We start from the raw sequence: 18,033 nt of genomic DNA, 5'->3' as shown, positions 1-18,033 counted from the left end.
CAACTTACGGGGGGACAACAACTTACGTGGGGACAACAACTTACGTGGGGACAACAACTTACGTGGGGACAACAACTTACGGGGGGACAACAACTTATGGGGGACAACGACTTACGGGGGGACAACGACTTACAGGGGACAACGACTTACGGGGGACAACGACTTATGGGGGACAACGACTTACGGGGGACAACGACTTACGGGGGACAACAACTTAGGTACAAGGGGGGACAACAACTTAGGTACAAGGGGGGGCAACAACTTAAGGGGGGGAAAAGTACGGCCCACGGGCACTTCAATCCGGCCCCCTTTTTTCTCCACAATTCCGTTGTGTCCAGTTTGGTAGTTACAGTCTTGTCCCATCGCTGCAACTCCCGTACAGTACTCCCGGTAGAGGCGAAGGTCGAGAGCCGTGCATCCTCCGAAACACGACCCAACCAAGCCGCACTGCTTCTTGACACAATGCCTGCTTAACCCAGAAGCCAGCAGCACCAATGTGTCGGAGGAAACACCGTACACCTGGCGACCATGTCAGTGTGCATGTGTCCGGCCTGACACAGGAGTCGCTAGAGCGCGATGGGACAAGGAAATCTCGGCCTGTTTAAACCTCTCCTAACCCGGACGATGCTGGGCCAATTGTGCGCCGCCTCATGGGTCTCCCAGTCACGACCGGCCTGGGATAGAACCTGGGTCTGTAGTAATGCCTTAGGCTTGGGAGGCCCCCGCAAATTGATTTGAACAAACAATTGGTGCCCTAAAAAATGCGTCCCTCAGTTGAATTTCAAAACCCTGATGTGGCCTTTGAGCCAAACAATGATGAACAATGACAGGGCTTTTGGTTTTGTTCAACTGGGATAGTTTGCTGGCTATAGACAGTATTATTACAGTAGTAAATGCATCAGCCAAGTATAGCAAACAAGTGCTTAAAAAGTACATCAGAAATGTTTAATTGGTATTGAAACTGATAAAAAGATGCTAAACAATAATCACATTCAGTAACACCATCTGTCTGTTTAGAATCAACAGAAACACATATGAGAATGTAAAAAAGGCTGTTTTCTTGCCAAGCCAGATTGCTTGATGGTTTGGGATAAAGCTGTTGCGTCATGGAATATAACTTTGCATCGTTACAAAGCGGAACGGCCGTGTGCGACATGGGATTGAATCCCACCCCTAACACTTTCCTACTTTCTCTTTTTAAAAACAAGTTACATGGCTGAGGCTCTAGCTACTGAATTTGATTCTGCACCTTTGAAATATCAGTTAGTGTTGATTGTAATTGATTGTCCCTCTCCCTGACCAACAGGCTCTTTCCCACACAGCCATGGCTGCCGGTCAGGACCAAAGGCAGGGATACTGGCAGTCAACGGTAAAGCTGAGTGCTCACGCTGCTCGTCTCAAAGCAACGATGGCAGCAGCGAGTATTCAGGGGACGATCCAGTCAGAAAGAGGTGACCCCCTCCCTGTATTTACAATGTGGTTCAACTGTGTTAAAGGGGCAATCTGGGATTGGTACATATATTTCTGGCCTTACATGAATGATATATATATTGATTCTTGAATAATATAAAGCTCTCTCTATAAATGTCTCATAAGCTTAGCTCAACAGTCTTACCCTATCAGAACCCAAAATAAAAGCTTGTTTTACTCAGAACAGCAATATGTTATAGTGTTGTGATCTGAGTATGTACGAGAACAGGAGGATTGGACTGCTGTGGTCTGGGCACTGTGTTACTGTTTGGACCAGGGAGGCGCTGGTAAGAAGGGACGTTGTGTAGTGTACAGTCCTCCTGCTGTCCACCGGCTGTCTCCTATTGGCAGCCAATCAGACCGGGCTGTGTGACAGCCAACTGTCCTGTTGCTCCACTCTGCCAAGTCCAGATCTAATAAAACAACTACCGATGTTTTTACAACTGTTTTAAATCATATTCAAAGACATCTAAAAGAACAGCCAGTGTTTGTGACAGTCTGTGTTTCTGTGGTGCTGAAAACAAAGCCCACCAAAAGACAGTGTCTGTGTTTCAAATGGCACCCTATTCCCTGCATAGTGCACTACTTTTGACCAGAGCTCTGGGGCTAGTATTGACCTAATTTAGTCAGGAAGGAGATGCTGAGATCACTGAGAGAGAGCTTATCAACTGAAGAGAGAGAGAGAGAGCTTATCAACTGAAGAGAGAGAGAGAGAGCTTATCAACTGAAGAGAGAGAGAGAGAGAGCTTATCAACTGAAGAGAGAGAGAGAGAGAGGAGAGAGCTTATCAACTGAAGAGAGAGAGAGAGAGAGGAGAGAGCTTATCAACTGAAGAGAGAGAGAGAGAGAGCTTATCAACTGAAGAGAGAGAGAGAGAGAGAGGAGAGAGCTTATCAACTGAAGAGAGAGAGAGAGAGAGCTTTTCAACTGAAGAGAGAGAGAGAGAGAGGAGAGAGCTTATCAACTGAAGAGAGAGAGAGAGAGAGAGAGAGAGAGCTTATCAACTGAAGAGAGAGAGAGAGAGAGCTTATCAACTGAAGAGAGAGAGAGAGAGAGGAGAGAGCTTATCAACTGAAGAGAGAGAGAGAGAGAGCTTATCAACTGAAGAGAGAGAGAGAGAGAGAGAGAGCTTATCAACTGAAGAGAGAGAGAGAGAGAGAGCTTATCAACTGAAGAGAGAGAGAGAGAGAGCTTATCAACTGAAGAGAGAGAGAGAGAGAGGAGAGAGCTTATCAACTGAAGAGAGAGAGAGAGAGAGCTTATCAACTGAAGAGAGAGAGAGAGAGCTTATCAACTGAAGAGCGAGAGAGAGAGCTTATCAACTGAAGAGAGAGAGGAGAGAGCTTATCAACTGAAGAGAGAGAGCTTATCAACTGAAGAGAGAGAGAGAGAGAGCTTATCAACTGAAGAGAGAGAGAGAGAGCTTATCAACTGAAGAGCGAGAGAGAGAGCTTATCAACTGAAGAGCGAGAGAGAGGGCTTATCAACTGAAGAGAGAGAGAGCGAGCTTATCAACTGAAGAGAGAGAGAGCGAGCTTATCAACTGAAAAGAGGGAGAGCAAATCAAATCAAAGTTTATTTGTCACGTGCGCTGAATACAACAGGTGTAGTAGACCTTACAGTGAAATGCTTACTTACAGGCTCTAACCTGCAAAAAGGGTATTAGGTGAACAATAGGTAAGTAAAGAAATTAAACAACATTAAAAAGACAGGCTATTTACAGTAGCGAGGCTATAAAAGTAGTGAGGCTACTTACAGACACCGGTTATCAACTGAAGGTGGGAATATTCTAATTACTTCCATTTATTGGCCCAATGAATCAGTTGGATATTTGTAATTGGGTAATATTGATATCTGTCTCATCTCTTCTTAACCTGAGTCCCAAATGATACCCTATTCAGTGCACTAGTTTACTACCAGGGCCCATAGAATGTAAATGTGAAAATGTCTCTTCTCTCCCTTGCCAGACCACGGCTGCAGGCTCAGAGGAAGTTTGCCCAGTCTCAGCCCAGCTCCCCCAGTGCCACACCGATCAAGCTGTCTGAGACCCTCTTGCCCCCCAGCCCCACCTCTCCCCTCAGCGACCTCACCAGACGCAAGCCCAAGACCGAGGACTTCCTCACCTTCCTCTGTTTACGAGGTGAGTGGCCTGCAACCTTTAGTTTTTATGGAACTTTGATTTATCCAGGAAGTTCTGTAGAGGTCAGAATAGCTCTTTTACAAGGGAGACCTACCACAATATAAAGGGCTTCTGTGTCACGGCTCAGACTAAGACCCAGATACAGACACATGAGGCGGATAGTACGAGTCTCAGAGTTTATTATAGAACAAGGGGCAGAGGAAAGGTAAGTCAAGACAGGCAAAGAGTCCTAATCCAAATCAGAGTCAGACAGGTACAGGACAACAGGCATGATCAGGGTCATGATAGGCAGACATGTCAGAACTGGGAAGACTAGGAGAAACAAAAAACTAGAGCACAGGAAAACACAGGGAACACGCTGGTAGGACTTGACAGGACAAGACGAACTGGCAACAGACAAACAGAAAACGCAGCAATAAATAGACAGGAGATAATGGAGACCTCCTCGGAGACACCTGGTAGGGGGTGGAGACCTCCTCGGAGACACCTGGTAGGGGGTGGAGACCTCCTCGGAGACACCTGGTAGGGGGTGGAGACCTCCTCGGAGACACCTGGTAGGGGGTGGAGACCTCCTCGGAGACACCTGGTAGGGGGTGGAGACCTCCTCGGAGACACCTGGTAGGGGGTGGAGACCTCCTCGGAGACACCTGGTAGGGGGTGGAGACCTCCTCGGAGACACCTGGTAGGGGGTGGAGACCTCCTCGGAGACACCTGGTAGGGGGTGGAGACGTCCTCAGAGACACCTGGTAGGGGGTGGAGTCCTCCTCGGAGACACCTGGTAGGGGGTGGAGACCTCCTCGGAGACACCTGGTAGGGGGTGGAGACCTCCTCAGAGACACCTGGTAGGGGGTGGAGACCTCCTCGGAGACACCTGGTAGGGGGTGGAGACCTCCTCAGAGACACCTGGTAGGGGGTGGAGTCCTCCTCGGAGACACCTGGTAGGGGGTGGAGACCTCCTCGGAGACACCTGGTAGGGGGTGGAGACCTCCTCGGAGACACCTGGTAGGGGTGGAGACCTCCTCGGAGACACCTGGTAGGGGGTGGAGACCTCCTCGGAGACACCTGTTAGGGGGTGGAGACCTCCTCGGAGACACCTGGTAGGGGTTGGAGACCTCCTCGGAGACACCTGGTAGGGGGTGGAGACCTCCTCGGAGACACCTGGTAGGGGGTGGAGACCTCCTCGGAGACACCTGGTAGGGGTTGGAGACCTCCTCGGAGACACCTGGTAGGGGGTGGAGACCTCCTCGGAGACACCTGGTAGGGGGTGGAGACCTCGGAGACACCTGGTAGGGGGTGGAGACCTCAGAGACACTTGGTAGGGGGTGGAGACAAGCACAAGACAGGTGAAAAACAGATCAAGGTGTGACATTCTGTGCACTTTCATGTCCAATCCCATTTTACACAAATTAACACATTTGGATTGCAAAGTTCAGTTATGTGTTGAAGTGCTGTGTGTGTGTGTGTGTGTGTGTGTGTGTGTGTGTGTGTGTGTGTGTGTGTGTGTGTGTGTGTGTGTGTGTTCCCTCATGTACTACTGTGAAGTGGATGGTACACGTGTTCAACAGTTTTAGTCGTGGGCTGACTTGGCAACCTGTCGTGTAAGCTTATTGGTCGAATGCGGAACACGAGCTCACGAGGAAGTAATGCTTCAATGTCATAGGCTAACGCAGTAAGTAGTGCGCTATGTAGGGAATAGGGTGCCACTAGGGACACAGTTCTGGTTTTATGATGGTGTTCCCTTTAAGTGGCCTGTAACTGGGCTAAGTATTTAGAGTGTCTGGTCTGGCTCCAGTCCCAGGGTGGATCTGAATTACAGTCCATTATACTGTGGGTTGGCTTCCTCCTAACCTCAACCTCAACCTCAAACACAAATCTCTTTTCCCCCTGAAAAAGTTAGTGACAGCTTCAGGTTCCAGACAGCCTTGAATATGTCTCAGTGTCTTATCTTATTCATCTAGTGATGAAGGGGTTGGAATAGCCAGACAAACACTGAAACTTACGTACCAAATCAGAGAATACATTCATGCTGATCTGTGTCTCTATCTCTGTAACTTGTCAGTATAGCAGTGGTGTCAATGGAACAGTATAGTAGTGGTGTCAATGGAACAGTATAGTAGTGGAGTGTCAATGGAACAGTATAGCAGTGGTGTCAATGGAACAGTATAGTAGTGGAGTGTCAATGGAACAGTATAGCAGTGGTGTCAATGGAACAGTATAGTAGTGGTGTTAATGGAACAGTATAGTAGTGGAGTGTCAATGGAACAGTATAGTAGTGGAGTGTCAATGGAATAGTATAGTAGTGGAGTGTTAATGGAACAGTATAGTAGTGGTGTCAATGGAACAGTATAGTAGTGGTGTCAATGGAACAGTATAGTAGTGGTGTCAATGGAACAGTATAGCAGTGGTGTCAATGGAACAGTATAGTAGTAGTGTCAATGGAACAGTATAGTAGTGGAGTGTCAATGGAACAGTATAGTAATGGTGTCAATGGAACAGTATAGTAGTGGTGTCAATGGAACAGTATAGCAGTGGTGTCAATGGAACAGTATAGTAGTGGTGTCAATGGAACAGTATAGCAGTGGTGTCAATGGAACAGTATAGTAGTGGAGTGTCAATGGAACAGTATAGCAGTGGTGTCAATGGAGCAGTATAGTAGTGGTGTTAATGGAACAGTATAGTAGTGGTGTCAATGGAACAGTATAGTAGTAGTGTCAATGGAACAGTATAGTAATGGTGTCAATGGAACAGTATAGTAGTGGTGTCAATGGAACACTATAGTAGTGGTGTCAATGGAACAGTATAGTAGTGGAGTGTCAATGGAACAGTATAGTAGTGGAGTGTCAATGGAACAGTATAGTAGTGGTGTTAATGGAACAGTATAGTAGTGGTGTCAATGGAACAGTATAGTAGTGGAGTGTCAATGGAACAGTATAGTAGTGGTGTCAATGGAGCAGTATAGTAGTGGAGTGTCAATGGAACAGTATAGTAGTGGAGTGTCAATGGAACAGTATAGTAGTGGTGTCAATGGAACAGTATAGTAGTGGAGTGTCAATGGAACAGTATAGTCGTGGTGTGTCAATGGAACAGTATAGTAGTGGTGTCAATGGAACAGTATAGTAGTGGTGTCAATGGAACAGTATAGTAGTGGTGTCAATGGAACAGTATAGTAGTGGTGTCAATGGAACAGTATAGTAGTGGTGTCAATGGAACAGTATAGTAGTGGTGTCAATGGAACAGTATAGTAGTGGAGTGTCCATGGAACAGTATAGTAGTGGTGTCAATGGAGCAGTATAGCAATGGAGTGTCAATGGAACAGTATAGTAGTGGTGTCAATGGAACAGTATAGTAGTGGAGTGTCAATGGAACAGTATAGTAGTGGTGTCAATGGAACAGTATAGTAGTGGTGTCAATGGAACAGTATAGTAGTGGAGTGTCCATGGAACAGTATAGTAGTGGTGTCAATGGAGCAGTATAGCAATGGAGTGTCAATGGAACAGTATAGTAGTGGTGTCAATGGAACAGTATAGTAGTGGTGTCAATGGAACAGTATAGTAGTGGTGTCAATGGAACAGTATAGTAGTGGTGTCAATGGAACAGTATAGTAGTGGTGTCAATGGAACAGTATAGTAGTGGTGTCAATGGAACAGTATAGTAGTGGAGTGGCAATGGAACAGTATAGTAGTGGTGTCAATGGAACAGTATAGTAGTGGTGTCAATGGAACAGTATAGTAGTGGTGTCAATGGAACAGTATAGTAGTGGAGTGTCCATGGAACAGTATAGTAGTGGAGTGTCAATGGAACAGTATAGTAGTGGTGTCAATGGAACAGAATAGTAGTGGAGTGTCAATGGAACAGTATAGTAGTGGTGTCAATGGAACAGTATAGTAGTGGAGTGTCAATGGAACAGTATAGTAGTGGTGTCAATGGAACAGTATAGTAGTGGTGTCAATGGAACAGTATAATAGTGGAGTGTCAATGGAACAGTATAGTAGTGGAGTGTCAATGGAACAGTATAGTAGTGGAGTGTCAATGGAACAGTATAGTAGTGGAGTGTCAATGGAACAGTATAGTAGTGGTGTCAATGGAACAGTATAGTAGTGGAGTGTCAATGGAACAGTATAGTAGTGGAGTGTCAATGGAACAGTATAGTAGTGGAGTGTCAATGGAACAGTATAGTAGTGGTGTCAATGGAACAGTATAGTAGTGAAGTGTCAATGGACCAGCAGCAGCACTAGCTGTTGGGTTGCGTCCCAAATTGCACCTTTTTCCCTATATACTACTTCTGACTAGTGCACTATATAGGGAATAGGGTGCCATTTGGAATGTAGTCGTTGTGTTTTAAAGCAGTGCTTTCCAACCGAACAGCTGATCTTTCACACAGACATGACTTCATATGCTCACTGGATATCAGTCTAAAAGTCTAGCTGGGAAAAGTAGTCAGTTATTTCAAACACGATGAAAGCTCCTTTATTTACATCTATTTAACTTGGAAAGCTGCAGAAAATCCAAGAACAAACATTTAAATGTTGAGCGTGTCAAGTCAGAATATGAATCAATCTCCATTTGATAGATGTTCAATCGAATACACTCAGTCAAATGCATAGGCTGCATGTACAGTATTGTGTAGTGATTTTCACTAAGTCATCTATCAAATAACACGGAACATAATCCAGGCCTGAGATATTGTGATGTGTACAAACTGACTGTAGGAGAACATACATGACAGTAGAATCCTGAAGACACCAGAACTCTGTATTCGCTGTATTTTTTAAATTTAACCTTTATTTAACCTTTATTTAACTAGGCAAGTCAGTTAAGAACAAATTATTATTTACAATGACGGCCTACCCCGGCCAAACCCGGACGATGCTGTGCGCCACCCTGTGGGACTCCCAGTCACAGGTCGGATGTGTCACGGTCGTTGAAATGAGTGGACCAAGATGCAGCGTGGGATGTTTCCATCCTTTTATTTAGAAGAGAAACTTAAAGCACAAAAAACAATCAAGCGAATAAACGAACCGTGAAGCTACATGCAGTGCAGAAAGCAACTACACACAAACATAGTCAAGATCCCACAAATCACAATGGGGAAAATGGCTACCTAAATATGATCCCCAACCAGAGACAATGATTAACAGCTGCCTCTGATTGGGGATCATAGCAAGCCAACATAGATATACAATTCCCCTAGATAACCCACCCTAAATCACACCCCGACCCAACCAACATAGAGAATAAACAGCTCTCTATGGTCAGGGCGTGACAGGATGTAGGAAATAGATATGATTTATCCCCCAGTGTAGTCTACTTTCACATCATTGTTGTGAGGAAGAAAATAGTTTATTTATTAACCTATTATACTATCTGTCATGAACAACAGAGAGCTATGGCATCCTGTCAACCTGCGCATTGCGCCACCATGAGCAAATAAGCAAATCTCTCTTGTGCAGAAAGAGCATCTTCACACTTGTATAGTCACAGTACACTGTGTAACAAACCCTGCTGTGTATTCATGGAGACAGCAGGCCTGTTATCAGATCTCTAGGCAGCCAGGAAACAGCAGGCCTGTTAGAGGAGCTCTCCTGAGACAGACTGACAAACAGACTGCTGCTGTAAACAAACCAGCCTTTCTCTTCTGCCTGTCTCCCTCTGAGCCCTGGTGAATTAGTGTACCTGACTGGCTGCCTGACTGGCTGTCTGGCTGACCATGCGGACTGGTGAACTGACTGGCTGGCTGACTGGGAGACAGACTGGCTGAATGGCTGACTGGGAGACAGACTGGCTGAATGGCTGACTGGCTGGCTGACTGGGAGACAGACTGACTGGCTGTCTGGCTGACCATGCGGACTGGTGAACTGAATGGCTGACTGGCTGGCTGACTGGGAGACAGACTGGCTGGCTGACTGGGAGACAGACTGGCTGAATGGCTGACTGGGAGACAGACTGGCTGACTGGGAGACAGACTGGCTGGCTGTCTGGCTGACCATGCGGACTGGGGAACTGAATGGCTGACTGGCTGGCTGACTGGGAGACAGACTGGCTGGCTGACTGGCTGGCGGACTGAATGGCTGACTGGGAGACAGACTGGCTGGCTGACTGGCTGGCGGACTGAATGGCTAGCTGGCTGGCTGGCTGGCTGGTGGACTGAATGGCTGACTGGGAGACAGACTGGCTGGCTGTCTGGCTGACCATGCGGACTGGTGAACTGAATGGCTGACTGGCTGGCGGACTGAATGGCTAGCTGGCTGGCTGGCTGACTGATTGACAAACCCGTTATGTTATAGACCCCTGCTGGGTTGTTAAGCCTCTGTTGACAAGAAAACCAAAGCTCTTCCACAGAGCAGTTAAGGACAAGACATACTATAACGAATGACAGCTCTGCACTGCACATCACCTGCTGGGTGTCGACAAACGGTGGTGATTCAACATATGTACAATCGTCAGGAAATGGAACAGAAAATGACTAAAGATCCCTTACCTATGTCACATTTTCCATTCTGCCCTTTTGGTCCATCTGAATCTAACACTAGTTTACTCTACATTTAACTTCAAGACACTCCTCAGGGCACCACCAAGGTTAGTTACATCTAGCAAAAAACACTATTGTAGACCAGGTACATGTAACACACCACCGTTGTAGACCAGGAAGTGAATGAATGAGTCCTGCTGTACTTTACCGTTGGTAAATAATGTGTCTTTATTTGCATTATTGGAGTAATAATGTGTTTCCTGTAACACTATATACTCATTTATTATAGAGGAAAAGGGAAGAAAACCACCAGCTTTATTAGCAGCTATTCCCTATGTGGTGCACTACTTTTCACCAGAGCCGTATGGGTCCTGTTCAAAAGTAGTGCACTACAAAGGATGTGCACCATTTGGGACGTAGACAGAATAAGCCTATAGCCTAAAGGCCTGTAGAATATATTAGCCTTTCCTGTGGCAGGGAGACGGAGAACCCAGTCAACCGGCTAATAAATCACTTACAGTCAGTGGCCCACACAACGTTACACTACAGTACCAACCAGCTCACAGTACACTACAGTACCAACCAGCTCACAGTACACTACAGTACCAACCAGCTCACAGTACACTACAGTACCAACCAGCTCACAGTACACTACAGTACGAACCAGCTCACAGTACACTACAATACCAACCAGCTCACAGTACACTACAGTACGAACCAGCTCACAGTACACTACAATACCAACCAGCTCACAGTACACTACAATACCAACCAGCTCACAGTACACTACAATACCAACCAGCTCACAGTATACTATAATACCAACCAGCTCACAGTACACTACAATACCAACCAGCTCACAGAACACTACAATACCAACCAGCTCACAGTATACTACAATTCCAACCAGCTAACACTCACAGTACACTATAATACCAACCAGCTCACAGTACACTACAATACCAACCAGCTCACACTCAAATTACACTACATCACCAACCAGCTCACAGCTCACAGTATACTACAATACCAACCAGCTCACAGTACACTACACTACCAACCAGCTCATAGTACACTATAATACCAACCAGCTCACACTCACAGTATACTACAATACCAACCAGCTCACACTCACAGTACACTACAATACCAACCAGCTCACAGTACACTACAATACCAACCACCTCATACTCACAGTACACTACAATACCAACCAGCTCACACTCACAGTACACTACAGAACCAACCATCTCACAGTACACTACAATACCAACCACCTCATACTCACAGTACACTACAATACCAACCAGCTCACACTCACAATACACTATAATACCAACCAGCTCACAGTACACTACAATATCAACCAGCTCACACTCACAGTACACTACAATACCAACCAGCTCTCAGTACATTACAATACCCACCAGCTCACAGTATACTATAATACCAACCAGCTCACAGTACGCTACAATACCAACCAGCTCACAGAACACTACAATACCAACCAGCTCACAGTATACTATAATACCAACCAGCTCACAGTACACTACAATACCAACCAGCTCACAAAACACTACAATACCAACCAGCTCACAGTATACTACAATTCCAACCAGCTCACAGTATACTACAATTCCAACCAGCTAACACTCACAGTATACTACAATACCAACCAGCTCACAGTATACTACAATACCAACCAGCTCACAGTACACTACAGTACCAACCAGCTCACAGTACACTACAATACCAACCAGCTCACAGTACACTATAATACCAACCAGCTCACAGTACACTACAATACCAACCAGCTCACAGTACACTACAATACCAACCAGCTCATAGTACACTAAAGTACCAACCAGCTCACAGTACACTATAATACCAACCAGCTCACAGTACACTACAATACCAACCAGCACACAGTAACCTATAATACCAACCAGATCAAAATATACTACAATACCAACCAGCTCACAGTACACTATAATACCAACCAACTCACAGTACACTACAGTAACAACCAGCTCACACTCACAGTACACTACAATACTAACCAGCTCTCAGTACATTACAATACCAACCAGCTCACAGTACACTACAATACCAACCATCTCACAGTACACTACACTACCAACCAGCTCACATTACACTACAATACCAACCAGCTCACAGTACACTACAATACCAACCAGCTCACAGTCACAGTACACTACAATACCAACCAGCTCACACTCACAGTACACTACAATACCAACCAGCTCACAGTACACTACAATACCAACCAGCTCACACTCACAGTACACTACAATACCAACCAGCTCACAGTACCCTACAATACCAACCAGCTCACAGTACATTACTATACCAACCAGCTCACAGTACACTACAGAACGAACCAGCTCACAGTACACTACAATACCAACCACCTCACACTCATAGTACACTACAATACCAACCAGCTCACACTCACAATACACTATAATACCAACCAGCTCACAGTACACTACAATATCAACCAGCTCACACTCACAGTACACTACAATACCAACCAGCTCTCAGTACATTACAATACCAACGAGCTAACAGTATACAATAATACCAACCAGCTCACAGTACACTACAATACCAACCAGCTCACACTCACAGTACACTACAATACCAACCAGCTCACAGTACACTACAATACCAACCAGCTCACAGTACATTACAATACCAACCAGCTCACAGTACACTACAGAACCAACCAGCTCACAGTACACTACAATGCCAACCACCTCACACTCACAGTACACTACAATACCAACCAGCTCACACTCACAATACACTATAATACCAACCAGCTCACAGTACACTACAATATCAACCATCTCACACTCACAGTACACTACAATACCAACCAGCTCTCAGTACAGTACACTACCAACGAGCTAACAGTATACTATAATACCAACCAGCTCACAGTACACTACAATACCAACCAGCTCACAGAACACTATAATACCAACCAGCTCACAGTATACTATAATACCAACCAGCTCACAGTACACTACAATACCAACCAGCTCACAGAACACTATAATACCAACCAGCTCGCAGTACACTACAATACCAACCACCTCACAGTACACTACAATACCAACCAGCTCACAGAACACTACAATACCAACCAGCTCACAGTATACTATAATACCAACCAGCTCACAGTACACTACAATACCAACCAGCTCACAGTACACTACAATTCCAACCATCTCACAGTACATTACAATACCAACGAGCTCACAGTATACTATAATACCAACCAGCTCACAGTATACTATAATACCAACCAGCTCACAGTACACTACAATACCAACCAGCTCACAGAACACTACAATACCAACCAGCTCACAGTATACTACAATTCCAACCAGCTAACACTCACAGTACACTATAATACCAACCAGCTCACAGTACACTACAATACCAACCAGCTCACACTCACAGTACACTACATTACCAACCAGCTCACAGCTCACAGTATACTACAATACCAACCAGCTCACAGTACACTACACTACCAACCAGCTCATAGTACACTATAATACCAACCAGCTCACACTCACAGTACACTACAATACCAACCAGCTCACACTCACAGTACACTACAATACCAACCAGCTCACAGTACACTACAATACCAACCAGCTCACAGTACACTACAATACCAACCAGCTCACAGTACATTACAATACCAACCAGCTCACAGTACACTACAGAACCAACCATCTCACAGTACACTACAATACCAACCACCTCATACTCACAGTACACTATAATACCAACCAGATCACAGTACACTACAATACCAACCAGCTCACAGTAACCTATAATACCAACCAGATCAAAATATACTACAATACCAACCATCTCACAGTACACTACACTACCAACCAGCTCACAGTACACTATAATACCAACCAACTCACAGTACACTACAGTAACAACCAGCTCACAGCTCACATTACACTACAGTAACAACCAGCTCACAGTACACTACAATACCAACCAGCTCACAGTACACTACACTACCAACCAGCTCACATTACACTACAATACCAACCAGCTCACAGTACACTACAATACCAACCAGCTCACAGTACACTACAATACCAACCAAATCACAGTACACTACAATACAAACCAGCTCACAGTCACAGTACACTACAATACCAACCAGCTCACACTCACAGTACACTACATTACCAACCAGCTCACAGCTCACAGTATATTACAATACCAACCAGCTCACAGTACACTACACTACCAACCAGCTCACAGTACACTACAATACCAACCAGCTCACACTCACAGTACACTAGAATACCAACCAGCTCACAGTACACTACAATACCAACCAGCTCACAGTACATTACAATACCAACCAGCTCACAGTACACTACAGAATGAACCAGCTCACAGTACACTACAATACCAACCACCTCACACTCACAGTACACTACAATACCAACCAGCTCACACTCACAATACACTATAATACCAACCAGCTCACAGTACACTACAATATCAACCAGCTCACACTCACAGTACACTACAATACCAACCAGCTCTCAGTACACTACAATACCAACGAGCTAACAGTATACTATAATACCAACCAGCTCACATTACACTACAATACCAACCAGCTCACAGTACACTACAATACCAACCAGCTCATAGTACACTAAAGTACCAACCAGCTCACAGTACACTATAATACCAACCAGCTCACAGTACACTACAATACCAACCAGCTCACAGTAACCTATAATACCAACCAGCTCACATTACACTACAATACCAACCATCTCACAGTACACTACACTACCAACCAGCTCACAGTACACTATAATACCAACCAACTCACAGTACACTACAGTAACAACCAGTTCACAGCTCACATTACACTACAGTAACAACCAGCTCACAGTACACTACAATACCAACCAGCTCACAGTACACTACACTACCAACCAGCTCACATTACACTACAATACCAACCAGCTCACAGTACACTACAATACCAACCAGCTCACAGTACACTACAATACCAACCAAATCACAGTACACTACAATACAAACCAGCTCACAGTCACAGTACACTACAATACCAACCAGCTCACACTCACAGTACACTACATTACCAACCAGCTCACAGCTCACAGTATACTACAATACCAACCAGCTCACAGTACACTACACTACCAACCAGCTCATAGTACACTACAATACCAACCAGCTCACACTCACAGTACACTACAATACCAACCAGCTCACAGTACACTACAATACCAACCAGCTCACAGTACATTACAATACCAACCAGCTCACAGTACACTACAGAACGAACCAGCTCACAGTACACTACAATACCAACCACCTCACACTCACTGTACACTACAATACCAACCAGCTCACACTCACAATACACTATATTACCAACCAGCTCACAGTACACTACAATATCAACCAGCTCACACTCACAGTACACTACAATACCAACCAGCTCTCAGTACATTACAATACCAACGAGCTAACAGTATACTATAATACCAACCAGCTCACAGTACACTACAATACCAACCAGCTCACAGTACACTACAATACCAACCAGCTCACAGAACACTACAATACCAACCAGCTCACAGTACACTACAATACCAACCAGCTCACAGTATACTATAATACCAACCAGCTCACAGTATACTATAATACCAACCAGCTCACAGTACACTACAATACCAACCAGCTCACAGAACACTACAATACCAACCGGCTCACAGTATACTACAATTCCAACCAGCTAACACTCACAGTACACTATAATACCAACCAGCTCACAGTACACTACAATACCAAACAGCTCACACTCACAGTACACTACAATACCAACTAGCTCACACTCACAGTACACTACAATACCAACCAGCTCACACTCACAGTACACTACAATACCAACTAGCTCACACTCACAGTACACTACAATACCAACCATCGCACACTCACAGTACACTACAATACCAACCAGCTCACACTCACACTATACTATAATACCAACCAGCTCACAGTACACTACACTACCAACCAGCTCATAGTACACTACAATACCAACCAGCTCGCACTCACAGTACACTACAATACCAACCAGCTCACAGTACACTACAATACCAACCAGCTCACAGTACACTACAATACCAACCAGCTCACAGAACACTACAATACCAACCAGCTCACAGTACACTACAATACCAACCAGCTCACAGTATACTATAATACCAACCAGCTCACAGTATACTATAATACCAACCAGCTCACAGTACACTACACTACCAACCAGCTCACATTACACTACAATACCAACCAGCTCACAGTACACTACAATACCAACCAGCTCACAGTACACTACAATACCAACCAAATCACAGTACACTACAATACAAACCAGCTCACAGTCACAGTACACTACAATACCAACCAGCTCACACTCACAGTACACTACAATACCAACCATCGCACACTCACAGTACACTACAATACCAACCAGCTCACACTCACACTATACTATAATACCAACCAGCTCACAGTACACTACACTACCAACCAGCTCATAGTACACTACAATACCAACCAGCTCGCACTCACAGTACACTACAATACCAACCAGCTCACACTCACAGTACACTACAATACCAACCAGCTCACAGTACACTACAATACCAACCAGCTCACAGTACACTACAATACCAACCAGCTCACAGAACACTACAATACCAACCAGCTCACAGTACACTACAATACCAACCAGCTCACAGTATACTATAATACCAACCAGCTCACAGTATACTATAATACCAACCAGCTCACAGTACACTACAATACCAACCAGCTCACAGAACACTACAATACCAACCAGCTCACAGTATACTACAATTCCAACCAGCTAACACTCACAGTACACTATAATACCAACCAGCTCACAGTACACTACAATACCAAACAGCTCACACTCACAGTACACTACAATACCAACTAGCTCACACTCACAGTACACTACAATACCAACCAGCTCACACTCACAGTACACTACAATACCAACTAGCTCACACTCACAGTACACTACAATACCAACCATCGCACACTCACAGTACACTACAATACCAACCAGCTCACACTCACACTATACTATAATACCAACCAGCTCACAGTACACTACACTACCAACCAGCTCATAGTACACTACAATACCAACCAGCTCACACTCACAGTACACTACAATACCAACCAGCTCACACTCACAGTACACTACAATACCAACCAGCTCACAGTATACTACAATACCAACCAGCTCACAGTATACTACAATACCAACCAGCTCACAGTATACTATATTACCAACCAGCTCACAGTACACTACAATACCAACCAGCTCACAGAACACTACAATACCAACCAGCTCACAGTATACTACAATTCCAACCAGCTAACACTCACAGTACACTATAATACCAACCAGCTCACAGTACACTACAATACCAAACAGCTCACACTCACAGTACACTACAATACCAACTAGCTCACACTCACAGTACACTACAATACCAACCAGCTCACACTCACAGTACACTACAATACCAACTAGCTCACACTCACAGTACACTACAATACCAACCATCGCACACTCACAGTACACTACAATACCAACCAGCTCACACTCACACTATACTATAATACCAACCAGCTCACAGTACACTACACTACCAACCAGCTCATAGTACACTACAATACCAACCAGCTCGCACTCACAGTACACTACAATACCAACCAGCTCACACTCACAGTACACTACAATACCAACCAGCTCACAGTATACTACAATACCAACCAGCTCACAGTATACTACAATACC

At 44.9% G+C, this 18,033-nt stretch overlaps 1 protein-coding gene across 2 annotated transcripts in view; it reads left to right on the top strand.

Annotated features, from left to right (window-relative positions):
- LOC109883683 (protein Jumonji-like) overlaps positions 1 to 18,033 on the top strand; it is a 109,488-nt gene that overhangs the window by 49,517 nt on the left and 41,938 nt on the right. For both annotated transcript variants that reach the window (XM_031812042.1, XM_031812041.1), the window contains exons 3-4: positions 1,307 to 1,451; positions 3,438 to 3,610. In XM_031812042.1, coding sequence (XP_031667902.1) covers positions 1,307 to 1,451; positions 3,438 to 3,610 — 318 coding nt within the window. The remainder of the gene's footprint in view (positions 1 to 1,306; positions 1,452 to 3,437; positions 3,611 to 18,033) is intronic.

This window comes from Oncorhynchus kisutch, unplaced genomic scaffold (genome assembly GCF_002021735.2).
Source record: "Oncorhynchus kisutch isolate 150728-3 unplaced genomic scaffold, Okis_V2 Okis02a-Okis13b_hom, whole genome shotgun sequence".
Lineage (NCBI taxonomy): Eukaryota > Metazoa > Chordata > Actinopteri > Salmoniformes > Salmonidae > Oncorhynchus > Oncorhynchus kisutch.
The sequence above is the reverse complement of the archived record's forward strand: the minus strand, read 5'-3'. Positions and strand labels throughout refer to the sequence as shown.